We start from the raw sequence: 27,803 nt of genomic DNA, 5'->3' as shown, positions 1-27,803 counted from the left end.
CTGGTTCACTCTCTCTTCCACCACCCGTCAGCAGCAGCAGCAGCAGCAGCAGCAGCCTGTGTTGTTTATTATAATTTCTACTTTAATTCTGATGGGTCCAGTTGTCATGTTTTTTTCCGGTTTTGTTTCTGATAGGTTTAGTTGGTTGTTTACCTGGTTAGGGTAGAGGGAAGAGCCCAGATCTGACGGCCCTTTGTGGGTTGGTCTGTGTCTCTTTCCCTTCCTTTGTTTCTTTTGCTGGCTCATCATCATTTGTTAGGAATTGTTGTTTTGTGGTTTGGAGTTCATTTTTGTTTGTTTAGGAATAAACTAATTTTTTATAAACGCAACTACTTGACTTCTGGTAATTATGTTCGACCTCTTTATTGAGCCTGTTAGGGGCCGTAACAGCGCTCTTAATAGTACGTCTGAATTAATGCACACTACTGATATTTACTCAAAATTGTGCCTTTTAGTGCTTTTAGTGTGAATCCAGAGTAACAGAACGAATTAGATTTGTCCAGTCCAGTATGGTCTAGTCTGGTCTAGTCTGGTCTAATCTAGTCTGATCCAGTGTAGTCCGGTCTAGTCTGGTCCAGTCCCCCCCGGTCCCCCGTTCTCACCATCAGGGCCTTGTCCATGAAGAACTCCCGTCCCGGCGAGCCGTCGTTGTACTTGGTGTCGACGGCGAAGCAGAGGAACAGCACGTCCACCACGATCTCGAACACGGACAGGAAGCAGTGGGCCACCAGGAAGGAGAACAGGCTAACGATGGCTAGCGGCAGCAGCCACTCCGCGTAGTCGCGCTGGGAGTTGAGCAGCAGCACGCCGGCAAACGCCGTCATGGTCATGATCAGCACCTACGGGTGGCAGGGAGAGTTAACCAGGGACCTACTAGCTCCTATTAGCACCTACTAGCTCCTACTAGCACATACTAGCACCTACTAGCTCCTACTAGCACATACTAGCACCTACACCTAGGTACTAGTAGGTGCTAGTAGGTACTAGTAGGTAGTAGTAGGCGCTAGTAAGTACTAGTAGGTGCTAGTAGGCACTAGTAGATGCTACTAGGTGCTAGTAGATGCTAGTAGGACCCGGCGGCGCCTCACCTTCCCCAGGAACAGCACGAAGTCTCCGATGGCGTTGATGGTGGCGACACGCAGCGCGTTCTCCACCAGGATGACGAAGGCGTCGCGTGCCGACGTGCAGAAGCTGGTGCTGTTGATGGCGGTGGCAGCGTACGCGTTCTGGGGAGAGAGGGGGCAGGTGAGACCGGGGTGGGGCTGGGGGCGGGGCCAGCCGCTCACCTGGTCCTAGCAGTCATGGGCTAGCAGTCATGGGCTAGCGGTCATGGGCTAGCGGTTTTGAGCTAACGGTTGTGTGCTAAACGTTGTGGGCTAACGGCAGTGGGCCGGGGGCTGGGCCAGAGTTGGGGGCGGGGCTAAGGCCGACCACTCACCTGATTGAGATAGTTGAGGCATTTCTCCAGACACCACAGGCAGCAGATGCAGGACTTGAGCAGACAACGAGCACAGACGTTCTCCTGCAGGGACAAGACCGTTAGACCAGGAACCGGGGCTCTGTCGCCACGGAAACATCTCCCTAGTAGGTGCTAGTAGGTGCTAGTAGGTGCTAGTAGGTGCTAGTGGGTGCTAGTAGGTGCTAGTAGGTGCTAGTGGTTGCTAGTGGGTGCTAGTAGGTAGTAGTAGGTGCTTGTAGGTGATAGTAGGTGCTAATGGTTGCTAGTGGGTGCTAGTAGGTGCCAGTAGGTGGTAGTGGGTGGTAGTAGGTGCTAGTAGGTGCTAGTAGGTGCTAGTGGGTGCTAGTGGGTGCTAGTAGATACTAGTAGAGGCTAGTAAGTGCTAGTGGGTGCTAATAGGTGCTAGTGGGTGCTAGTGGGTGCTAGTAGATACTAGTAGAGGCTAGTAAGTGCTAGTGGGTGCTAATAGGTGCTAGTGGGTGCTAGTGGGTGCTAGTAGATACTAGTAGAGGCTAGTAGGTGCTAGTGTGTGCTAGTGGGTGCTAGTGGGAGCTAGTAGGTGCTAGTGGGTGCTAGTAGGAGCTAGTAGGAGCTAGTAGGGGCTAGTAGGTGCTAGTGGGTGCTAGTCGGTACTAGTAGGTGCTAGTGGGTGCTAGTAGGTGCTAGTGGGTACTAGTAGGTGCTAGTAGGTGCTAGTGGGTGCTAGTAGGTGCTAGTAGGGGCTAGTAGGTGCTAGTGGGTGCTAGTAGGTGCTAGTAGGGGCTAGTAGGTGCTAGTGGGGGCTAGTAGGTGCTAGTGGGTGCTAGTAGGGGCTAGTAGGTGCTAGTGGGTGCTAGTAGGTGCTAGTAGGTACTAGTAGGTGCTAGTAGGGGCTAGTAGGTGCTAGTGGGTGCTAGTCGGTACTAGTGGGTGCTAGTGGGTGCTAGTAGGTGCTAGTAGGTGCTAGTGGGAGCTAGTAGGTGCTAGTGAGTGCTAGTAGGAGCTAGTAGGTGCTAGTAGATACTAATAAGGGCTAGTAAAACGCATCCCTACCCGTCCTTTGAGCTGGTTGTGCAGGTACATTAGCACTAGCCGCGGGACCTTGACCAGCGTGATGATGAAGGAGCCCTTAGCGACGGTTCCCAGGTGGTACCGGACCAGCCGCAGCACCGACGACAGGATCGGCGTCACCGGCAGGCGGTTCTTGTCCCTGGTGAAGTAGTAGGTGACGACGGCGCCAGCCACCGTCATCTGCTGGCAGGCCAGGATGAACTCGCTGATCCAGACCAGGCCCAGGAAGTGGTACCAGGGCAGGTACTGCAGCGGGCCCGTCAGCCGGAACTCGATCAGACCCGTCTCCTCGTTCTGCTCCGGGTTCCCTAAAGGACCAGAACCAGGACCAGGGGGGGGGTTAGAAATCAGAACCAGGACCCAGAACCAGAACCAGGACCAGGGGGCCCGTTAGCCGGAACTCGATCAGACCTGTCCCCTCGTTCTGCTCCGGGTTCCCTCAAGGACCAAAGACGGCTAGCTGAGCCAGTGAGCTAACGGTCCTGTGCTAACGGTCCTGTGCTAACAATCCTGTGCTAACGGCAGTGGGGCTAACGGCAGTGGGCTAACAGTCGTAGGTTAATGTTCCTGTGCCAACGGTTGTGTGCTAATGGTCATGTGCTAACGGCAGTGCCCTAACGGCAGTGACCTAAAGGCAGTGTCCTAACGGCAGTGCCCTAATGACGGTGGCCTAACCGCAGTGTCAGTGGCCTAACGGCCTAACGGCAGTGCCCTAACGGCAGTGACCTAACGGCAGTGCCCTAACGGCAGTGACCTAACGGCAGTGCCCTAATGACGGTGCCCTAATGACGGTGGCCTAACGGCAGTGTCAGTGGCCTAACGGCCTAACGGCAGTGACCTAATGACGGTGGCCTAACGGCAGTGTCAGTGGCCTAACGGCCTAACGGCAGTGCCCTAACGGCAGTGCCCTAACGGCAGTGACCTAACGGCAGTGCCCTAATGACGGTGCCCTAATGACGGTGGCCTAACGGCAGTGTCAGTGGCCTAACGGCCTAACGGCCTAACGGCAGTGCCCTAACGGCAGTGACCTAACGGCAGTGTCCTAACGGCAGTGCCCTAATGACGGTGGCCTAACGGCAGTGTCAGTGGCCTAACGGCAGTGACCTAACGGCAGTGTCCTAACGGCAGTGTCCTAACGGCAGTGACCTAACGGCAGTGCCCTAACGGCAGTGCCCTAACGGCAGTGACCTAACGGCAGTGACCTAACGGCAGTGCCCTAACGGCAGTGACCTAACGGCAGTGCCCTAACGGCAGTGTCAGTGACCTAACGGCCTAACGGCAGTGACCTAACGGCAGTGACCTAACGGCAGTGTCCTAACGGCAGTGCCCTAACGGCAGTGACCTAACGGCAGTGACCTAACGGCAGTGACCTAACGGCAGTGACCTAACGGCAGTGCCCTAACGGCAGTGGCCTAACGGCAGTGTCCTAACGACAGTGGCCTAACGACAGTGTGCTAACGGCAGTGTCCTAACGGCAGTGTCCTAACGGCAGTGCCCTAACGGCAGTGCCCTAACGGCAGTGCCCTAACGGCAGTGCCCTAACGGCAGTGCCCTAACGGCAGTGACCTAACGGCAGTGACCTAACGGCAGTGCCCTAACGGCAGTGTCAGTGGCCTAACGGCCTAACGGCAGTGCCCTAATGGCAGTGCCCTAACGGCAGTGGCCTAACGGCCTAACGACAGTGACCTAACGGCAGTGCCCTAACGGCAGTGCCCTAACGGCAGTGACCTAACAGCAGTGTCAGTGGCCTAACGGCCTAACGGCAGTGCCCTAACAGCAGTGCCCTAACGGCAGTGCCCTAACAGCAGTGACCTAACGGCAGTGCCCTAACGACAGTGCCCTAACAACAGTGACCTAACGGCAGTGGCCTAACAACAGTGACCTAACGGAGTGAGTGAGTGAGTGAGTGAGTGAGTGAGTGAGTGAGTGAGTGAGTGAGTGAGTGAGTGAGTGAGTGAGTGAGTGAGTGAGTGAGTGAGTGAGTGAGTGAGTGACCCACCGGTGGTCCCCAGGAACAGCAGCACCAGGGTCCAGTACAGCCAGAACAGCAGCAGGGCCAGGAAGGTGATGAACGGCTGCAGCGCCAGCAGCGGCAGGTGCAGGAAAACCTTCCCCGCTACGTGGAACAACGCCACCGTTAGAGCCACGCGCTTCCTCATGAACAGCATCAGCAGCAGCAGGATCACCTGCACATAAACACACGTACATGTACACACATGTACACACACACACACACACACACACACACGCACACATACACACACGGTTAGAGCCACGCGCTTCCTCATGAACAGCATCAGCAGCAGCAAGATCACCTGCACATAAACATGGATACATGTACACACACACACGCACGCACGCACGCACGCACGCACACACACACACACACACACACACACACACACACACACACACACACACACACACACACACACACACACACACACACACACACACACACGTTGAGCTCAAAGGTGTCGGGGTCGAAGGTCACTGATACTGAAGCTGCTGATCACAGGATCAAGTTATCAGGAAACCAGTCACTGATCAATGATCAATCACCCACATATACACATGTACACATGTACACACATATATACACACACTAACACACATGTACACACACGTACACACACTAACACACATATATACAAACACACTAACACACATGTACACACACTAACACACATGTACACACATGTACACACACTAACACACATGCACCGGTATATTTGTAGCTAGTCTGTCCTGTATTAGTTAATTTTAATTTTGGAGCTTTTCCAGTATCTGCTTGATTCCTTAACTATGCTGAATTCATGGAACATGTCGTGTAATGTTCCTCTTCCTAAGAAACCTAGAGCCACTCAATCAAAAGATTTCAGGCTGATTGCTCTTACTTCCATTCTGGGAAAACGCTTTGAGAGAGTCATAAGCAAACAAATCACAATGTCTGTTTCTGGCTCCTTACATCATCTTCAGTTTGCTTATAAAAGTAAGATAAGATAAGATAAGATAATCCTTTTACTCCCTCAATGGGGAAACTCACATGTTAGCAGCAGTAACTTCACACACACATGCAGGGGAGGGGGTAAAAAAGTAAAACAATATATATATTTACAAGATATAGACAGTATATATACATTGCGATGGAAATAAAAAGTAGTTCGAAGGAAAAGGAAATCAGTGCAAACAAAAGCAGTCAGAGGGAAGTGATGACTAACCCTCACCCTTACTTTTCTCAATGTACACAAATGAGTTCCAATTGGATCAAGAGAAATTAATCTGTTTAAGTACCAGACGATCCGGTTGCTCTACTTAAGAGGGGGGATACAGTTGGTGAGAGACATTTAGAGGACACGTGTCTTCTCTACTTGAGAGGGGGATAAAGTTGGTGAGAGACATTTAGAGGACACGTGTCTTCTCTCCATAACTGCTGTGATTTGAGCTTCTTGGAGATTAATGTGATGAAAACAAAGGAACTGGACATGTTGGATAAAGATCCTGTGTAGCCCATTGAAAATCCAGGATCACACTGTAGAGGGAGTAGGAGACTTTAAATACCTAGATACCTTTATTGACAGCAATCTTAACTTTAGTAACAACACTGACAACATCTTGAAATCTTGAAATCAACGGCTACATTTACTACGCAAGCGCAACTCTTTTAGTGTGAGCAGCAGATTATGGAGACTATAACATATATATTATAGTCTCCATAGTAATATATAATGTCTATCAGAACCTCATAGAGGGAATCTTAACCTTTAACATGGCAATGTGGTACGGCAACCTCACCACAAAAAATACATGCAAGCTACAAAGAAAAGTGAATCTAGCCTAAAAAATAACAGGGAAGACACAGAAACTTAAGTGTTTGTTGCTGCGTTATGTTACTGTTGTTTTTGTGTTATGAGACAAAAGACAAAACTCCACTTGTGGACAAATAAACTAACTAACTTACTACACACATGTACACACATATACACACACACACATACACATACACACACAGCTGAGCGTCGGCGACACGCCGGCTAGGCTAGGCTAGGTCACCTACGGTGAACACGGAGGCCGCTACGGCGTAAACCAGCAGCGCCTGGCCGCCATCCCCGATCTCCGGCTGATCCTTGGCCTCCCGCGGCGCCGGCGACGACGCGGCCGTGGCGTTTCCATGGAGACGGTGGTCGATGTAGAGCCACCAGAGCACGCCGGTACCCGCTAGGAGAGACACCGCTAGTTAGCACACCGCTAGGTAATGTTAACACACCGCTAGTCAGCAAACGGCTAGGTAGCAAACTGCTAGGTAGTGTTAGCACACCGCTAGGTAATGTTAGCACACCGCTGGTTAGCACACCGCTAGGTAATGTTAACACACCGCTAGTCAGCAAACCACTAGTTAGTAAACCGCTAGTTATAATAATAATAATAACCTTTATTTAACCAGTTAAGACTCATTGAGATTAAAAATCTCTTTTCCAAGAGCGACCTGGCCAGCGACTAGCTAGTGTTAGCAAACCTCTAGTTAGCACACTGCTAGTTAGCACACTGCTAGTTAGCACACCACTAGTTAGCACACCGCTAGTTAGCAAACCACTATTTAGAAAACCACTAGTTAGCACACTGCTAGTTAGCACACTGCTAGTTAGCAAACCACTAGTTAGCAAACCTTTAGTTAGCACACTGCTAGTTAGTAAACCTATAGTTAGTGTCAGTACTAGTTAGTGTCAGTACTAGTTACTGTTGAGTACTAGTTAGTGTTAGTTAACCACTAGTTAGTGTTAGTACAGTAACTCACCCAGGGATCCCAGCACCACCAGGCAGGTCAGGATCCAGACCAGCACGGCGGAGATGTAGCGGATGATCACCATGAGGATCATGGACAGGACTGGGGACACAAGAGGGCGGGGTTAGTCCCACAGGAAGTGACATCATCAGAGGGACAGGAAGTGAGCTCATCCTCTCACCCAGAGCCAGCACGCAGAGCCCGGCGATGATCTCCTTGCTGGCCACGACGCCGGCGATAAGCCGGTGCAGGACGCTGGCGTCGCCCACGAAGGTGACGACGGCCTCAGCGAAGCGGGCATAGCAGGACACGTCCACCGGGGTACAGCGGCGGAAGAGAGGCAGCGGCTTGCTGGGGGGACAAGGGGGGGGGTTAAGACCTGGTCCTGGAGACCTGGACCTGGAGACCTGGACCTGGAGACCAGGTCTCCAGGTCCAGGTCTTTTTACTCAATGGATTTTTACTCAATGGATTCCTACAAATACTGGAAGCCTTTGTGTTTGGCGATTCTGTCTGTGGAGGACGTTGAAGATGCTTCATAATTGGATTTATGATAGCAGGATTTCTATTGATTATCCTCTTGATAGGAGGAGGGGGATTCCTGGTCTACCGACAAACGCGTAAGTGGTCGACAGCTGTTCTGGCTCTTTCAGAGCTGCCGGACGTGGCTGAAGGGTCAAGCAAGGCGATCAACACTCAGACTTTAACCTTGGCGGAGCAAAGCCGCAAGCTGGATGTGATTCTTGAACAGAATCGCAGGCTAGCGGCGTCTTTGAGCTCATTGGTAAGATGGATAAGACCTTGGAGAAGTTGGAAGCTCGGCTTGGCGGGAATTGATCACAAATTCGTCTGTTTGGAGTCGCCATTGATGAACCAGAGACTAAAGGCAGACGGAAAATTACTGAGGCTGCCTGTTTTCAATATAATTGTTGATCCTATAATCTGGCCTTGACAGGGCGGTTTGGCCGATCGCTCTGGTCACAATCTTCCTGGTGGAATGTAAACAAGGTGACTCTGCCCCCACTAGCCCTCCCCTCTCAGGAACATCTGTGGACCTGTTTCAGAACTGACCGAGCCGTCTGATAACATCAAGGACATTGGCTGAGGAGCAGCTCTGAGAGAAGTTCACGACTTACCGCCCATCCCAGTGTTACCCTTGGAAAAACAGGCGCACAACACCATCGTGTCGCTGCCGGTGTATCAGAAGTCAAAAAACTGTTTTCTAAGCTGACCTAATAAACCTGATTCTGATTCTGATGATGGATGGATGAATGGGTGATGGATGGATGATGGATGGATGATGGATGGATGATGGATGGATGGATGGATGATGGATGGATGGATGATGGATGGATGGATGATGGATGATGGATGGATGGATGGATGATGGATGGATGGATGATGGATGGATGGATGATGGATGATGGATGGATGATGGATGATGGATGATGGATGATGGATGGATGGATGGATGATGGATGGATGATGGATGGATGGATGGATGGATGATGGATGGATGGATGATGGATGATGGATGATGGATGGATGATGGATGATGGATGATGGATGGATGATGGATGATGGATGATGGATGGATGATGGATGGATGATGGATGGATGATGGATGGATGGATGATGGATGGATGATGGATGATGGATGATGGATGGATGATGGATGGATGGATGATGGATGGATGATGGATGGATGGATGGATGATGGATGATGGATGGATGGATGGATGGATGATGGATGGATGATGGATGGATGATGGATGGATGGATGATGGATGGATGATGGATGATGGATGATGGATGATGGATGGATGATGGATGGATGGATGATGGATGATGGATGGATGATGGATGGATGATGGATGGATGATGGATGATGGATGATGGATGGATGATGGATGATGGATGGATGGATGGATGGATGGATGATGGATGGATGGATGGATGGATGATGGATGGATGATGGATGATGGATGATGGATGATGGATGGATGATGGATGGATGGATGATGGATGGATGGATGGATGGATGGATGGATGGATGGATGATGGATGGATGGATGATGGATGATGGATGATGGATGGATGATGGATGGATGGATGGATGGATGATGGATGGATGGATGGATGGATGATGGATGGATGGATGATGGATGGATGGATGATGGATGGATGGATGGATGATGGATGATGGATGATGGATGGATGATGGATGATGGATGATGGATGGATGGATGATGGATGATGGATGGATGGATGATGGATGGATGGATGGATGATGGATGATGGATGATGGATGGATGGATGATGGATGGATGATGGATGGATGGATGATGGATGGATGGATGATGGATGGATGGATGGATGATGGATGATGGATGGATGATGGATGGATGGATGATGGATGGATGGATGGATGATGGATGATGGATGATGGATGGATGATGGATGGATGATGGATGGATGATGGATGGATGGATGATGGATGATGGATGGATGATGGATGATGGATGGATGATGGATGGATGATGGATGGATGATGGAAGGATGGATGATGGATGATGGATGGATGGATGGATGGATGGATGGATGATGGATGATGGATGGATGATGGATGGATGATGGATGATGGATGGATGGATGATGGATGGATGATGGATGGATGGATGATGGATGGATGATGGATGGATGGATGGATGATGGGTGGATGATGGATGATGGATGATGGATGGATGGATGGATGGATGGATGGATGGATGGATGATGGATGGATGGATGGATGATGGATGATGGATGATGGATGGATGGATGATGGATGGATGACGGATGGATGGATGATGGATGGATGATGGATGATGGATGGATGATGGATGGCTGGATGATGGATGGATGATGGATGATGGATGATGGATGATGGATGGATGGATGGATGGATGGATGATGGATGGATGGATGGATGATGGATGATGGATGATGGATGGATGGATGATGGATGGATGACGGATGGATGGATGATGGATGGATGATGGATGATGGATGGATGATGGATGATGGATGGCTGGATGATGGATGGATGATGGATGGATGGATGATGGATGGATGATGGATGATGGATGGATGGATGATGGATGGATGATGGATGGATGATGGATGGATGATGGATGGATGGATGGATGATGGATGATGGATGGATGATGGATGATGGATGGATGGATGATGGATGGATGATGGATGGATGATGGATGGATGATGGATGGATGATGGATGGATGGATGATGGATGGATGGATGGATGGATGATGGATGGATGGATGATGGATGGATGGATGATGGATGGATGGATGATGGATGGATGATGGATGGATGATGGATGGATGGATGATGGATGGATGGATGGATGATGGATGGATGGATGGATGATGGATGGATGATGGATGGATGATGGATGGATGATGGATGGATGGATGGATGGATGGATGGATGATGGATGGATGGATGATGGATGGATGATGGATGGATGGATGATGGATGGATGGATGGATGATGGATGATGGATGATGGATGATGGATGGATGGATGATGGATGGATGATGGATGGATGATGGATGGATGATGGATGGATGATGGATGGATGGATGATGGATGGATGGATGGATGGATGATGGATGGATGATGGATGGATGGATGATGGATGGATGGATGATGGATTATGGATGGATGATGGATGGATGGATGATGGATGATGGATGGATGATGGATGGATGATGGATGGATGGATGGATGATGGATGGATGATGGATGGATGATGGATGGATGATGGATGGATGGATGGATGATGGATGGATGGATGATGGATGGATGATGGATGGATGGATGGATGGATGGATGATGGATGGATGGATGATGGATGGATGGATGATGGATGGATGATGGATGGATGGATGGATGGATGATGGATGGATGATGGATGGATGGATGATGGATGGATTATGGATGGATGGATGGATGGATGATGGATGGATGATGGATGGATGGATGATGGATGATGGATGGATTATGGATGGATGGATGGATGATGGATGGATGGATGATGGATGGATGGATGGATGGATGGATCATGGATGGATGGATGGATGGATGGATGATGGATGGATGATGGATGATGGATGGATGGATGATGGATGATGGATGGATTATGGATGGATGGATGGATGATGGATGGATGGATGATGGATGATGGATGGATTATGGATGGATGATGGATGGATGATGGATGGATGATGGATGGATGGATGATGGATGGATGATGGATGATGGATGGATGATGGATGGATGGATGATGGATGATGGATGATGGATGATGGATGGATGGATGATGGATGGATGATGGATGGATGGATGAATGATGGATGGATGATGGATGGATGGATGGATGGATGATGGATGGATGGATGATGGATGGATGGATGATGGATGGATGATGGATGGATGATGGATGGATGGATGATGGATGGATGATGGATGATGGATGGATGATGGATGGATGGATGATGGATGATGGATGATGGATGGATGATGGATGGATGGATGATGGATGGATGGATGGATGGATGATGGATGATGGATGGATGATGGATGGATGATGGATGGATGGATGATGGATGGATGATGGATGGATGGATGAATGATGGATGGATGATGGATGGATGGATGATGGATGGATGATGGATGATGGATGGATGATGGATGGATGATGGATGGATGGATGATGGATGGATGGATGATGGATGGATGATGGATGGATGATGGATGGATGATGGATGGATGATGGATGGATGGATGATGGATGGATGATGGATGGATGGATGAATGATGGATGGATGATGGATGGATGGATGGATGGATGATGGATGGATGGATGATGGATGGATGGATGATGGATGGATGATGGATGGATGATGGATGGATGGATGATGGATGGATGATGGATGATGGATGGATGATGGATGGATGGATGATGGATGATGGATGATGGATGGATGATGGATGGATGGATGATGGATGGATGGATGGATGGATGATGGATGGATGATGGATGGATGGATGATGGATGGATGATGGATGGATGGATGAATGATGGATGGATGATGGATGGATGGATGATGGATGGATGATGGATGATGGATGGATGGATGGATGATGGATGATGGATGGATGATGGATGGATGATGGATGGATGGATGATGGATGATGGATGGATGATGGATGGATGGATGATGGATGATGGATGGATGATGGATGGATGATGGATGGATGGATGATGGATGATGGATGGATGATGGATGGATGATGGATGGATGGATGAATGATGGATGGATGATGGATGGATGGATGATGGATGGATGGATGATGGATGGATGATGGATGGATGGATGATGGATGGATGATGGATGGATGGATGGATGATGGATGGATGATGGATGGATGGATGATGGATGGATGGATGATGGATGGATGATGGATGGATGATGGATGGATGGATGGATGATGGATGGATGATGGATGGATGATGGATGGATGGATGGATGATGGATGGATGATGGATGGATGGATGATGGATGGATGGATGATGGATGGATGATGGATGATGGATGGATGATGGATGGATGGATGATGGATGGATGATGGATGATGGATGATGGATGGATGATGGATGGATGGATGATGGATGGATGGATGGATGATGGATGGATGATGGATGGATGGATGATGGATGGATGATGGATGGATGGATGGATGGATGGATGGATGATGGATGGATGGATGATGGATGGATGGATGATGGATGGATGGATGATGGATGGATGATGGATGGATGATGGATGGATGGATGATGGATGGATGGATGAAGGGATGAAGTGATGAAGTGATGAAGGGGTGAAGGGATGAAGTGATGAAGTGATGAAGTGATGAAGGGGTGAAGGGATGAAGTGATGAAGGGATGAAGTGATGAAGTGATGAAGGGATGAATGGGTGAAGGGATGAATGGGTGAACTCACCTCGGGGGAACCGGTAGTTTGGGACACCTGGTGAACCGGTCCGGATGACCCGGATACTTGTGACCCGCCAACTCGTAGGAGCAGAGCTCCGACCCTGCAGAGACCAGAACCAGAACCGGGATCAGGATCGGGATCAGGACCTGGACCGGGACCGGGACCAGGACCAGGACCAGGATCAGGACCAGGATCAGAACCAGAACCAGAACCAGAACCAGGACCAGGATCAAGACCGGGTCTGGGACCAGAACCAGAACCAGGACCAGGACCAGGATCAGGACCAGGACCAGAACCAGAACCAGAACCAGAACCAGGACCAGGATCAGGACCAGAACCAGAAACAGAACCAGAACCAGAACCAGGATGAGGATCAGGACCAGGATCAGGACCAGGACCAGAACCAGAACCAGAACCAGGACCAGGACCAGGACCAGGATCAGGACCAGGACCAGGACCAGAACCAGAACCAGAACCAGAACCAGGACCAGGATCAGGACCAGGACCTGAACCAGGATCAGGATCAGGACCAGAACCAGGACCAGAACCAGAACCAGAACCAGAACCAGGACCAGGACCAGGACCAGAACCAGGACCTGGACCAGAACCAGAACCTGGACCAGAACCAGGACCTGGACCAGAACCAGAACCAGGACCTGGACCAGAACCAGAACCTGGACCAGAACCAGAACCAGAACCAGAACCAGGACCAGAACCAGGACCTGGACCAGAACCAGGACCTGGACCAGAACCAGGACCTGGACCAGAACCAGAACCAGGACCTGGACCAGAACCAGAACCTGGACCAGAACCAGGACCTGGACCAGAACCAGGACCAGAACCAGAACCGTCCCCAGACTGCAGGTCCTGGAGGACAGAGCCTCCTTTCAGACGCCTCAGTTGCCGCGGAGACGGTGATATCAGCGTTGCCGCGGAGACGGTGATATCAGCGTTGCCGCGGAGACGGTGATGTCATCGCTGGGGGTCACGTTTGTGTCTCCTGTAGACACTGGACCCTCAGACCGGACCGGCGCCGGGCGGCACCAGGACACGGGACCCGGGACCCTCAGGGGGCCTTTGTCTACGCAGACGCTGCATCATCATCATCACCATCACCATGACGACGCGCCTCCGCTGGACCCCCCCCCCCCAACGTTGACCATGGCGAACTGCCTCAGCACCAAAGTGCTAAATTGAATAAATAATAATAATAATTAAAGCTGCAAGCAGCGATGAACGCATGAACGGGCCCTCGCGCCTGCAATTTCCACCAATAAAAGTCAAGTACTCAAAACTGAGTCCGATGAACCACCACGACTCTTTATGTCAAACTATTCAAAAGTTATGACAGAAAATAGGAACTATCAAATATGGACCAATCAGATGAAGGGGGGGTGCGCTTTTTGGCGTCTAGCGTCGCCACGGTAACACTTTTGAAGGAGAAAAGTAATGCGCGTAGTCGCAGGATGGAGACGCATATTTTGATGTATAACACACCTGGGTGCACGTTACGGTTCGGGCCGTATTAACTGCCGAAGAAATGGCATAAATTGCACCAAAAAGACACGATTAACTCAAAATGTCCGACTTCCTGTTGGGTTTGGGCCATGGCACCAAGAGACTTTTCTTTAAGTTGTGACATGATACAGGTGTGTACCGATTTTCGTACATGTACGTCAAACCATATTGTGGGGCTTCAGACACAAAGTTTTCTAGGGGGCGCTGTTGAGCCGTTAGGCCACGCCCATTAATGCAAACCATGAAATATCACATTTTTCACAAGGCCTGGCTTGGTGATAAATTTGGTGACTTTTGGGGCACGTTTAGGGGGAAAAAGGACCTAATTTAGTCGGAAGAAAAATAAAGATAAAAACGACGAGGAAAAAAAAGAGAACATCTCCTACAGATACAATAGGACCTTCGCACTGTCCCAGAAGGGTCAGTTCTAGTTCAGTACGGAGTCCCACAAGGGTCAGTTCTAGTTCAGTACGGAGTCCCACAAGGGTCAGTTCTAGGTCCTCTACTTCTGTACAGTCACCACTGGTCCATCATAATATTCTATATGCTGATGACACACAATTATATGTATCTGTTACTGCCAATCATTTGAGCCCCCCCTGACCCCTGACCCCCCCCCCCCTCCCCAGGTCACATGACCCCTGACCCCCCCCCCTGATTCCCCCCCCTGACCCTCCAGGTCACATGACCCCCCCCTGACCCCCCCCCCTCACCGTTGACCATGGCGAACGTCTTCAGTTCCTGGAGGGACCTGACCCCTGACCCCCCAGATCACATGACCCCTGACCCCCCAGGTCACCTGACCTCCCCCGACCCCTGAACCCCCCCCTCACCGTTGACCATGGCGAACGTCTTCAGGTCCTGGTAGGTCTTCAGTTCCTGGGGGGGGCACTGGGAGACGCACAGAGCTGCAGACCTGATCTTCCTCTGGACCAGATCGATGTTGCAGGGATCCAGGAAGAACACGAACCTGGGGGGGACAGAGACCGGCACGTGAGACCCGGACCTGGACCAGGAACCGGGGACCTGGACCAGGACCAGGACCAGGGACCTGGACCTGGACCAGGACCGGGGGGGGGGACAGAGACCGGGACGTGAGACCGGGACCTGGACCTGGACCAGGATCGGGGGGGTGGCGGGGGTGGTAGAGACCGGGACCTGGACCAGGGACCGGGACACACACATTTTGTTCACTGGATTTAGAATCCATTTCCGTTAAATGCCGTCCTTTTTCTCTGCCGAGACAGCTAACAGCCGTGCTAATCACGGCGCTACAGATGCTACAGATGCTACAAATGCTACAAATGTCATCTGACAGCCCATAGTAATATATAGTAATATATAGTAATAGGTAGAAGGCACACGACGAGGGCACGGGCAGAGACACATACACACTCACATATGATGATGATTAAGATTGTTGTTACTGTTTTATTTTGTTTTATTCCTTAAGTTGATGTATGAGATAATTATTTCTGTTTCATTTTATTTATTTATTATTGGGTAGTATTTTTTTCTTGTTGCTTCTGTTTTTTTGTCTTGTAATTTTACTTAATTGTTATCATAGTTTTAATTATTGCTGCAATGGTTGCTGTCATCATTAGTGTAAGTTTTTCCTTATCACTATAATTTGTATTTTAGTTGAACTTTTTTATTACTCTATGTGAACTTACGGGTGGACCCCAGGAAGATTAGTAGCTGCTGTGCAGCTGCTAATGGGGATCCAATCAAATAAACAAATAATAAACAGACGCTACAGACGCTACAGACGCTACAGACGCTACAGCAGATGCTACAGACGCTACAGACGCTACAGCAGATGCTAGAGACGCTACAGACGCTACAGACGCTACAGCAGATGCTACAGACGCTACATACGCTACAGACGCTACAGATGCTACAGACGCTACAGATGCTACAGATGCCACAGACGCTACAGACGCTACAGACGCTACAGACCCTACAGATGCTAGAGACGCTACAGACGCTACAGCAGATGCTACAGACACTACAGACGCTACAGATGCTACAGATGCTACAGACGCTACAGACACTACAGACGCTACAGATGCTACAGACGCTACAGACGCTACAGATGCTACAGACGCTACAGACACTACAGACGCTACAGGTGCTAAAGACACTACAGACGCTACAGACGCTACAGACGCTACAGATGCTACAGATGCTACAGATGCTACAGGGGGCCAACCCGGATAATCCCACAATAATCGCAGGCGACTTTAATCAATCAAACTTGAAGTCTGTCCTGCCTGTGTTCGGCCAAGTGTTCATTATTATTTTCATTTCGGTGCATCACTAGGGAGCGCTGCTCCCCACAAGGCTGTGCTGAGCTACTGCTCTTCACCCTGGACACCGCCGACCGCAAACCTCTTCACCACCAGCACCATAGGAAGGTTTGCAGACGACACCCCGGTGTGGGGCTGATCACAGGCGGAGACGAGTCCGTCTGTGTGGTGTCAGGCTCACAACCTGACTCTAAACACCACAAAGACAAGAGAAATGATTGTGGACTTCAGGAGGCCCAGATCTGAGCTGCCCCCCCTCTGCATCCATGGCAACCGGGTAGAGAGGCTACACAGCTCCATGCTCCTGGGCTGCATCATCTCAGCTGAGCTCTCTTGGACTGACAACACCAGAGCTGTCATCAGGAAGGCCCAGCAGCGCCTGAACTTCCTGAGAGCTCAGGAGGAACCATGTTGGAGAGGAGCTGCTGAGAGCCTTCTACAACCCACCGTCCAGTTTGGAGATCGTTAGAGACAGTCTGGAGATAGTTAGAGACAGTTTGGACATAGAGACAGTTTGGAGATAGTTGGAGACAGTTTGGAGATAGTTAGAGACAGTTTGGAGATAGTTAGAGACAGTTTGGACATAGAGACAGTTTGGAGATAGTTGGAGACAGTTTGGAGATAGTTAGAGACAGTCTGGACATAGAGACAGTTTGGAGATAGTTGGAGATAGTTAGAGACAGTTTGGACATAGAGACAGTTTGGAGATAGTTAGAGGCAGTTTGGAGATAGAGACAGTTTGGAGATAGTTGGAGATAGTTAGAGACAGTTTGGACATAGAGACAGTTTGGAGATAGTTGGAGACAGTTTGGAGATAGTTAGAGACAGTTTGGAGATCGTTAGAGACAGTTTGGAGATAGTTAGAGACAGTTTGGAGATAGTTAGAGGCAGTTTGGAGATAGAGACAGTTTGGAGATAGTTAGAGACAGTCTGGAGATAGTTGGAGACAGTTTGGAGATAGTTAGAGACAGTTTGGAGATAGTTGGAGACAGTTTGGAGATAGTTAGAGACAGTTTGGAGATAGTTGGAGACAGTTTGGAGATAGTTAGAGACAGTTTGGAGATAGTTGGAGACAGTCTGGAGATAGTTGGAGACAGTTTGGAGATAGTTGGAGACAGTCTGGAGATAGTTAGAGACAGTTTGGAGATAGTTGGAGACAGTTTGGAGATAGTTAGAGACAGTTTGGAGATAGTAACTAGTAAAGTAAATAGACAGTAATGCAGGCGGACACAGGAGTTGGCAGTCAGCAAGTATTGTTAAGCAATACATGAATGATCTGGGTCTTTGCGATACATGGCGCTCTTTACACCCAACCCTTAGGAACTACACTTTTTTCGCTTTTTTCGCTTCGCAGGCGGTGGGTTGCCTCCCTCCTACTTTTCCCCTCTGTGGGGTTGCCGGTGGCCTGGGTTCCGGGTTCTTCCGTGTCGGCCTCTGGTCTCGCAGGTGGCGGGGTTGCACCCCCCCTCCCCCACTATAGATACACTTCAGGTGGAGCTTTGTTTGGATTATTACACACACACACACACACACACACACACACACACATATAGCCACTCAGTCACATACATATACACACACATACACAGCCACACAAACATATACATACACACTAGTGATGCACCGAAATGAAAATTTGTGGCCGAAACCGAAACCGAAAATAATAATAAAGACTTGGCCGAATACCGAACAATACCGAACATGGTTCTTCGCAGTTTTTCATTTATTTTGCCAATTTTTGCACCATTGCATAAATCAAATACATTTGATTTAGGCATGCTTTTAAAAGAAAAAAATCTTTTACAAAATTACAAGGTAGAAAACATTTGTTGAACACAAAAAACTGAACATTTTTTAATTTCCCAGCATTTCTTAAATATTCCAGCAGACATTATACCAGCAAAGAACAATAATTTAAAATAAATAAATTAGCAAAATAAATTTTGTGGCCATCTTTGAGCTTACGTTAGGCTTAACTGACTGAACATTGTAACATAGGCCTTAAAACAATAAAAATGCATTAAAGAGCTCAGGGTTTTTTATCATTTCAAATGATAAATCAAACTTGTAGCTGAAAGACTTTGCATATGTGCCCCCTCTAGAGCAGAACATTCATTGCAAACAGCCATTCTTCTTCTTCTTCTTCTTCTTCTTGTATTATTCTGTGCCACTCTAAAATACTTCCACACTGCTGACATGTTTGCACCGCACCACTTCACTCCACGCTCTTCGCTGTTTGATTTCGTCATCTAAACGCACCTGTAATAGATTGATTTATGTTGTTTTGGTTCCACCTGCTGGTGAATGTTAGGTAACATTCTTATATGGTTAGTTTTTGGTTGGCCAACTATTTATGTGGTGCGCAACCATTACGGGAGCGTTATGTGGTTAATGTTTGGTTGGCCAACTATTTATGTGGTGCGCAACCATTACGGGAGCGTTATGTGGTTAGTTTTTGGTTGGCCAACGATTTATGTGGTGCGCAACAGTTACGGAGCGGCCAGTCTATTTATATTACAACGCCGTTATTAATTGTTCGGTTTTTTTTCCCACTTATTCCACCGAACACCGAAAGTGTTTTTTTGCCATTTTCGGCCGAACAATTTCGGTTACCGAACAATCGGTGCACCACTAATACACACACACATAGCCACAAAGACATGTACACACACATGTACGCATACACATATACACATACACACACACACACACACACACACACACACACACACACACACACACACACACACACACACACACACACGCATGATCATATACATACACGCGTACACACACATAGACATACACACTGGCTTGTTCACCTGCATGCTGGCTCTGTAGTTTTTGGGGTTAGGTAGCGGTAGCGGTAGCTTAGCTCAGACTGCAATCAGATCTCAAGATTTGGGTCGATCGCTGCTCGTGTTTTGGTCGGCTCCGTGCCGGTTTCATGTTTTGTTTGTGGTTTTTTGTTGCAGATTTCCAGTGCTTGACGTGTGTCTCCGTGTGTTCCTGCTTCCTGGATTTTTCAGTGGATGTCGTCACCCCCCCCTCCCCACCCCCCCCAAAAAATAAAAATAAAAAATAGAAAAATCACTGGGTTTGTATGTGTATATTTATGTATGTGTACGCATATGTATGCGTATATATATGTATATATATTAAATATAGTAATAATGCACATATATATACCTTTGGTTTCTACCTTCATGGTATCAATCATTAATATGTGTGCAGACAAGGTTAAAAAAAAAAAGAGACAGTTTGGAGATAGTTAAAGACAGTTTGAAGATAGTTGGAGACAGTTTGCAGATAGTTAGAGACAGTTTGGAGTAGTGATGCACCGATTGTTTGGTAACCGAAATTGTTCGGCCGAAAATGGCAAAAAAACACTTTCGGTGTTCGGTGGAATAAGTGGGAAAAAATGGCCAAAGATTTTCATTTCGGTGCATCACTATTCAATTTTCAATTCAATTTTATTTATATAGCGTCTAATACAACAGAGTTGTCTCTAGACGCTTTCCAGAGACCCATACCCAGAACATGACCCCCGAGCAGTTATTACATAAACAATGGCAGGTAAAAACTCCCCTAGTGGGAGAAAAACCTTAAGCCAAACAGTGGCAAGGAAAAACTCCCCTTTAGGAGGGAAGAAACCTTGAGCAGGACCAGGCTCGTAAGGGGGGACCCTCCTGCCGAGGGCCAGACTACTACTCCACTAGTTTGGAGACAGTTTGGAGACAGTTGGAGACAGTTTGGAGATAGTTGGAGACAGTTTGGAGACAGTTTGGAGACAGTTTGGAGATAGTTGGAGACAGTTTGGAGATAGTTAGAGACAGTTTGGAGATAGTTAGAGACAGTTTGGAGATAGTTGGAGACAGTTTGGAGATAGTTAGAGACAGTTTGGAGATAGTTAGAGACAGTTTGGAGATAGAGACAGTTTGGAGATAGTTAGAGACAGTTTGGAGATAGAGACAGTTTGGAGATAGTTAGAGACAGTTTGGAGATAGTTAGAAACAGTTTGGAGATAGTTAGTGACAGTCTAGAGATAGTTAGAGACAGTCTGGAGATAGTTAGAGACAGTTTGGGGATAGTTAGAAACAGTTTGGAGATAGAGACAGTTTGGAGATAGTTAGACACAGTTTGGAGACAGTTTGGAGATAGTTGGAGACAGTTTGGAGATAGTTAGAGACAGTTTGGAGATAGAGACAGTTTGGAGATAGTTAGAGACAGTCTGGAGATAGTTAGAGACAGTTTGGAGATAGTTAGAAACAGTTTGGAGATAGTTAGAGACAGTTTGGAGATAGTTAGAGACAGTTTGGGGATAGTTAGAAACAGTTTGGAGATAGTTAGAGACAGTTTGGAGATAGTTAGAGACAGTTTGGGGATAGTTAGAAACAGTTTGGAGATAGTTAGAGACAGTTTGGAGATAGTTAGAGACAGTTTGGAGATAGTTAGAGACAGTTTGGAGATAGTTATAAACAGTTTGGAGATAGTTAGACGGTTTGGAGATAGTTAGACGGTTTGGAGATAGTTGGGGACAGACCGGAGCAGCAGGACCGGAGGGGGGGGGGGGGGGGGGGGGGGTCGACCCGGAGGCCAGAATGCGGCGGTGGGAGGACCTGGACCTGGCACAGGACTCTGACCAGGACTCAGCTGACCGGCTGACCAACAAAGGACTTCAGAGATCCGGGTCCAGGACCGGGCCCACGCTGCCAAGAACTGCCCCCCACAGAGGCCGGAATCCCTGACCCTGCTGCCCCCTCAGTCCACCTTTGACCTCAGTCCACCTCAGACCCCCTCAGACCACCTCAGACCTCAGTCCACCTCAGACCTCAGTCCACCTTAGACCACCTTAAACCTCACTCCACTTCAGACCCCCTCAGACCACCTCAGACCCCTAAAAACAACCTCAGACCCCCTCAGACCACCTTTGACCTCAGTCCACCTCAGACCACCTTAGACCTCAGTCCACCTCAGACCTCAGACCACCTTAGACCACCTTAAACCTCACTCCACTTCAGACCCCCTCAGACCACCTCAGACCCCTAAAAACAACCTCAGACCCCTAAACCAGTAAACCAGAACCAGACCCTATGGGTCCTGAGACCAGGTCCTACCAGTCCAGGATGCAGGTTCTAGGTTCTCCACCAGACAGACCCCCACACACACCAGATCCAGATCCAGGTCTGCGGAGCTCCTGGACTCCAGGACCTGGACTGCAGCACCTGCAGAGTCCAGGTTTAGAGCTGCTACAAATAGATCACAGGTTCTTACCCCCCCAGAGGGAGCTAGGCTTAGCTGCAGAGAGTGTGTGTGTGTGTGTGTGTGTGTGTGTGTGTGTGTGTGTGTGTGTGTGTGTGTGTGTGTGTGTGTGTGTGTGTGTGTGTGTGTGTGTGTGTGTGTGTGTGTGTGTGTGTGTGTGTGTGTGTGTGTAAGCTGCTCTGCTGGTGACTCAGCATCTGAGCTGAGGGTGAATAATCTCCCGCAGGTCCCTGAACGCACCGTGGAACCTCCACCACCAGACCAGACCGGGGGGGCAGGAGAATCAGGAGGACCGGGGGGGACAAGGATGGAACCATGGGAGAAATGTGTGGGAACGTTTAAGAACCCCAGTGGAATCATAAGGTAACGATGGACGGGACCCGGCTGGAACCATAGGAGGGGACCAGGCTGGAACTATAGGAGTTAACGAGGGTGGAACCTGGGACAATCATAGCAGAACCAGGGCAGAAACTAGGGGTGGGTTAAAAATATCAATATTTTATCGAGATACATGTGTAGGAATGATTATCAATACATAAATCGCACCCCCCCCAAAAAAAAAATGTATCCCAATTTGTTCCCCATTTCCTCCCCCAGGTCTCCTCCCTAAGTCAGTCCTGGGCGTTGAACCCTCGACCGGCCCCGGGAGGCCCCGCCCTGATCTCAGGTCTCCTGAAGCTGAGGAGTGAGCAGGCCGAGCAGGTGCCGCCCCCCCCCCCCCCCCCCCCCCTCACTTCCTGCCCCCCCCCTTACTTCCTGTCGGTGTGGTCCAGGCCGCTCAGCCGAACTCCCTCGATCTGCTCGTTGCGTCGACTGCAGGTGTTTCCGTAGCTGTCGTAGCCCAGAATCAGCCGGGCGGCTCCTCCGGTGGCCACGGTGAAGCCGCAGATGCAGCCCTGGACAGGGGGACAAGAGGGGACAGGAGGGACGTTAGAGACGTTAGAGACACAGGGGACGTTAGAGACGTTAGAGACCTGGGGGAAAGTACAACTTAGTACCTGATACTACAACTTTACCACCTAACGCTAGATTAAAGTATAACTTAGTACAGATTAAAGTGCGGTGTACTATGGTGTAGTACATGTAGTACGGTGTAGTACGGTGTAGTACAGTGTTGTATTGGTGTTGTACGGTGTAGTATTGGTGTAGTATCGGTGTAGTACGGTGTAATACAGTGTAGTTAGGTGTAGTACGGTGTACTATGGTGTAGTACGTGTAGTACGGTGTAGTACGGGTGTAGTACGGTGTAGTACGGTGTAGTATGGGTGTAGTATGGTTTAGTACGTGTAGTGCGGTGTACTATGGTGTAGTACATGTAGTATCGGTGTAGTACGGTGTAATACAGTGTAGTTAGGTGTAGTACGGTGTACTATGGTGTAGTACGTGTAGTACGGTGTAGTATGGGTGTAGTACGGTGTAGTACGGTGTAGTACGGTGTAGTACGGTGTAGTATCGGTGTAGTATGGTTTAGTACGTGTAGTGCGGTGTACTATGGTGTAGTACATGTAGTATCGGTGTAGTACGGTGTAATACAGTGTAGTTAGGTGTAGTACGGTGTACTATGGTGTAGTACGTGTAGTACGGTGTAGTATGGGTGTAGTACGGTGTAGTACGGTGTAGTACGGTGTAGTATCGGTGTAGTATGGTTTAGTACGTGTAGTACGGTGTGCTATGGGTGTAGTACGGTGTAGTATCGGTGTAGTATGGTTTAGTACGTGTAGTACGGTGTAGTACGGTGTAGTATAAGTGTAGTATGGGTGTAGTACGGTGTGTGTGTGTGTGTGTGTGTGTGTGTGTGTAAGCACACAGGGCGTGTGACACGTCAGTGCGGTAGTGTTGGAGTAGCAGTGCCTGTAGTTCAGGGGTCTCGGACTCCAGTCCTCGAGGGCCGCATTCCTGCATGTTTTAGATGTTTCCCTGCTTCAGCACACCGTGATACAAGGAACTGTGTCAACAACAGAGTCCTCCAGACGTTGATGACAAGCTGGGAACGACCGTTAATTTGAATCAGGTGTGTTGATGCAAGGAGACATCTAAAACATGCAGGATTGCGGCCCTCGAGGAATCTAGTCCGACACCCCTGCTGTAGTTAGTTCAGCTAACAGCTGCCTCTGCTTGCTACTTTCTGCTTTCAGCTAGCGCCGCCAGCTAGCACTCTGTCAGCTAGCCCTCTATTAGCTAGCCCTCTGTCAGCTAGCACTCTGTCAGCTAGCCCTCTATTAGCTAGCCCTCTGTCAGCTAGCACTCTGTCAGCTAGCCCTCTATTAGCTAGCCCTCTGTTAGCTAGCCCTCTATTAGCTAGCCCTCTGTTAGCTAGCCCTCTATTAGCCAGCCCTCTGTTAGCTAGCCCTCTATTAGCTAGCCCTCTGTTAGCTAGCCCTCTATTAGCCAGCCCTCTGTTAGCTAGCCCTCTATTAGCTAGCCCTCTGTTAGCTAGCCCTCTATTAGCCAGCCCTCTGTTAGCTAGCCCTCTGTTTCCGGGGGTGAAGAGGAGGCGAGTGCGTGAGTCTCCTCCGCTGGTACTCGGCCTCTCCACTGCCAAGACTCGCACACGCCTCCTGGTGGCCACACACGCCTCCTGGTGGCCACACACGCCTCCTGGTGGCCACACACGCCTCCTGGTGGCCACACATGCCTCCTGGTGGCCACACACGGTAACTGGTTCCTGGAGGTTCCAGGCTGAGCTGTGTGGGATCTCGGAGCAGCAGTGGGCCCAGAGATTCCCCAGAGATTCCCCAGAGATTCCCCAGAGACGCCCCAGAGATTCCCCAGAGACGCCCCAGAGATGCCCCAGAGATGCCCCAGAGACGCCCCAGAGACGCCCCAGAGACGCCCCAGAGATGCCCCAGAGACGCCCCAGAGACGCCCCAGAGACGCCCAAGAGATGCCCCAGAGACGCCCCAGAGATGCCCCAGAAACGCCCCAGAGATTCCCCAGAGATTCCCCAGAGACGCCCCAGAGACGTCCCAGAGACGTCCCAGAGACGCCCCAGAGATGCCCCAGAGACGTCCCAGAGACGTCCCAGAGATGCCCCAGAGACGCCCCAGAGATTCCCCAGAGATGCCCCAGAGATGCCCCAGAGATGTCCCAGAGACGCCCCAGAGATGCCCCAGAGACGCCCCAGAGATGCCCCAGAGACGCCCCAGAGATGCCCCAGAGATGCCCCAGAGACGCCGCAGAGATGCCCCAGAGATGCCCCAGAGATGCCCCAGAGACGCCCCAGAGACGCCCCAGAGACACCCCAGAGATGCCCCATAAATGCCCCAGAGATGCCCCAGAGATGCCCCAGAGATGCCCCAGAGACGCCCCAGAGACGCCCCAGAGACGCCCCAGAGATTCCCCAGAGATTCCCCAGAGATGCCCCAGAGATGCCCCAGAGATGTCCCAGAGATGCCCCAGATATTCCCCAGAGATTCCCCAGAGATGCCGCAGTTCTCAACAGCAGCGGCTCCTTGTCTGAGCCCTTCACGGTGGAGACAGGGGTCAAACAGGGGTCAAACAGGGATGCATCATTGCTCCAACCTTGTTTTCGGTCTTAATTTCTGCCATACTACACCTCATTGGCAAAGAGCTGCCACAAGGAACTCCGATCTGGTACAGGTTCAAAGCCAAAACTAAGATTCGATACACCTCCATCATGGAGCTCCAGTTTTCAGACGACAAAGCCATCGTAGCACACTCTGCAGAGCTCCAGGGCCTCCTGAACGCCTTTGCTAAGGCATGCAGAGCCCTGGGTCTGGCCCTGAACATCAAGAAGACCCAGGTGCTACATCAGCCTCCTCCCAACCAGCCACTACTCCACCCACCATAAAAGTGGACAACACCACGCTTGGAAATGTTGACCACCTCCCCAACCTCGGCAGCCTCCTCTCCTCCAAACATTGACTCTGAGGTCAATCATGGCCTGAGCTGTGCCAGCGGAGCTTCTGCCCGACTCCGGAAGAGTCTTTGAAGATGGAGATCTCCGGGTCGACACCAAGCTCCTGGTTTACAAGGCTGTGGTTCTGTACAGGGCAGAATCATGGATGACCTACAGCACCTCAGAGCTCTAGAACAACCTACAGCAGGAACCTCAGAGCTCTAGAACAACCTACAGCAGGAACCTCAGAGCTCTAGAACAACCTACAGCAGGAACCTCAGAGCTCTAGAACAACCTACAGCAGGAACCTCAGAGCTCTAGAACAACCTACAGCAGGAACCTCAGAGCTCTAGAACAACCTACAGCAGGAACCTCAGAGCTCTAGAACAACCTACAGCAGGAACCTCAGAGCTCTAGAACAACCTACAGCAGGAACCTCAGAGCTCTAGAACAGTGGTCCTCAATCTTTTTTCAGTGATGTTCCCCCTGTGAAATATTTTTTCAGCCAAGTACCCCCTAACAGAACTATAGGACTGGTACCTGGACCTGGTACCGGTCCTCTAGTCCTGGTACCAGAACCAGTACCCCCTAACCAGCTCAAAGAACTTTTGGTTGTAAAAAAAAAAGACCTAAAACAGATCACTGTGCCATCAGTAACTGATTTATTAAACATAAAAATATTGCTGCTACGCTTCAACCACGACTCCATCGTTGGTCCAAGTGATTGACAGGTGAAACCAGGTGATTGACAGGTGAAGCCTGGTGATTGACAGGTGAAGCCAGGTGATTGACAGGTGAAGCCAGGTGATTGACAGGTGAAGCCTGGTGATTGACAGGTTAGGTGGAACCATCCTGGTGTGGGGGGGGGAAACTCTGCGGTTTTAGGATAATAAGTTGAATATTCTACTCTTGAAGATAAAATTTAGACTTATATTTTCCTCAATTATTTATAAAATATTTATTTTTAAAGGATTTTTGCATGGATGCTACTTTTTAAATATATGTATATGGGGTGCCTTCACGTACCCCCAGGGGTACGCGTACCCCCATTTGAGAACCACTGCTCTAGAACCACCTACAGCAGGAACCTCAGAGCTCTAGAACAACCTACAGCAGGAACCTCAGAGCTCTAGAACACCAGAGAACCTGGACAAACATACTCAGGATCAAATGGGAGGACGGACGCACCAACATCAGCGTCTCCATCGCCATCTTCATAATGCAGCACCAACTCCGATGGACTGGCCATCTCATCCGCATGTCCCACACCCGTCCCCCCAAACATCTACACTCCCAGCTGGACAGAGGTCCCACACCTGTCTCCCCAAACATCTGTACTCCCAGCTGGACAGAGGTCCCACACCCGTCTCCCCAAACATCTGTACTCCCAGCTGGACAGAGGTCCCACACCCGTCTCCCCAAACATCTACACTCCCAGCTGGACAGAAGTCCCACACCCGTCTCCCCAAACATCTACACTCCCAGCTGGACAGAAGTCCC

General features: G+C 49.6%; 1 protein-coding gene across 5 annotated transcripts in view; it reads right to left on the bottom strand.

The window, feature by feature from the left end:
• The window catches only part of slc44a1b (solute carrier family 44 member 1b), a 52,967-nt gene that overhangs the window by 12,691 nt on the left and 12,473 nt on the right, over window positions 1–27,803 (bottom strand). For 4 of the 5 annotated variants that reach the window (XM_061724705.1, XM_061724706.1, XM_061724703.1 and 1 more), the window contains exons 3-13: window positions 23,198–23,340; window positions 15,707–15,843; window positions 13,362–13,455; window positions 7,474–7,643; window positions 7,305–7,394; window positions 6,567–6,727; window positions 4,509–4,695; window positions 2,492–2,817; window positions 1,439–1,522; window positions 1,089–1,226; window positions 603–839 (exon numbers count right to left, since the gene is read on the bottom strand). In XM_061724705.1, coding sequence (XP_061580689.1) covers window positions 603–839; window positions 1,089–1,226; window positions 1,439–1,522; window positions 2,492–2,817; window positions 4,509–4,695; window positions 6,567–6,727; window positions 7,305–7,394; window positions 7,474–7,643; window positions 13,362–13,455; window positions 15,707–15,843; window positions 23,198–23,340 — 1,767 coding nt within the window. Of the gene's footprint in view, window positions 1–602; window positions 840–1,088; window positions 1,227–1,438; window positions 1,523–2,491; window positions 2,818–4,508; window positions 4,696–6,566; window positions 6,728–7,304; window positions 7,395–7,473; window positions 7,644–13,361; window positions 13,456–15,586; window positions 15,612–15,706; window positions 15,844–23,197; window positions 23,341–27,803 lie in introns of those variants that run through there. The other variant, XM_061724707.1, reaches the window with a different exon arrangement.

Source organism: Cololabis saira, chromosome 7, assembly GCF_033807715.1.
Source record: "Cololabis saira isolate AMF1-May2022 chromosome 7, fColSai1.1, whole genome shotgun sequence".
Lineage (NCBI taxonomy): Eukaryota > Metazoa > Chordata > Actinopteri > Beloniformes > Belonidae > Cololabis > Cololabis saira.
Note: the sequence above shows the minus strand (reverse complement) of the source record. Positions and strands in the feature narration are given on the sequence as shown.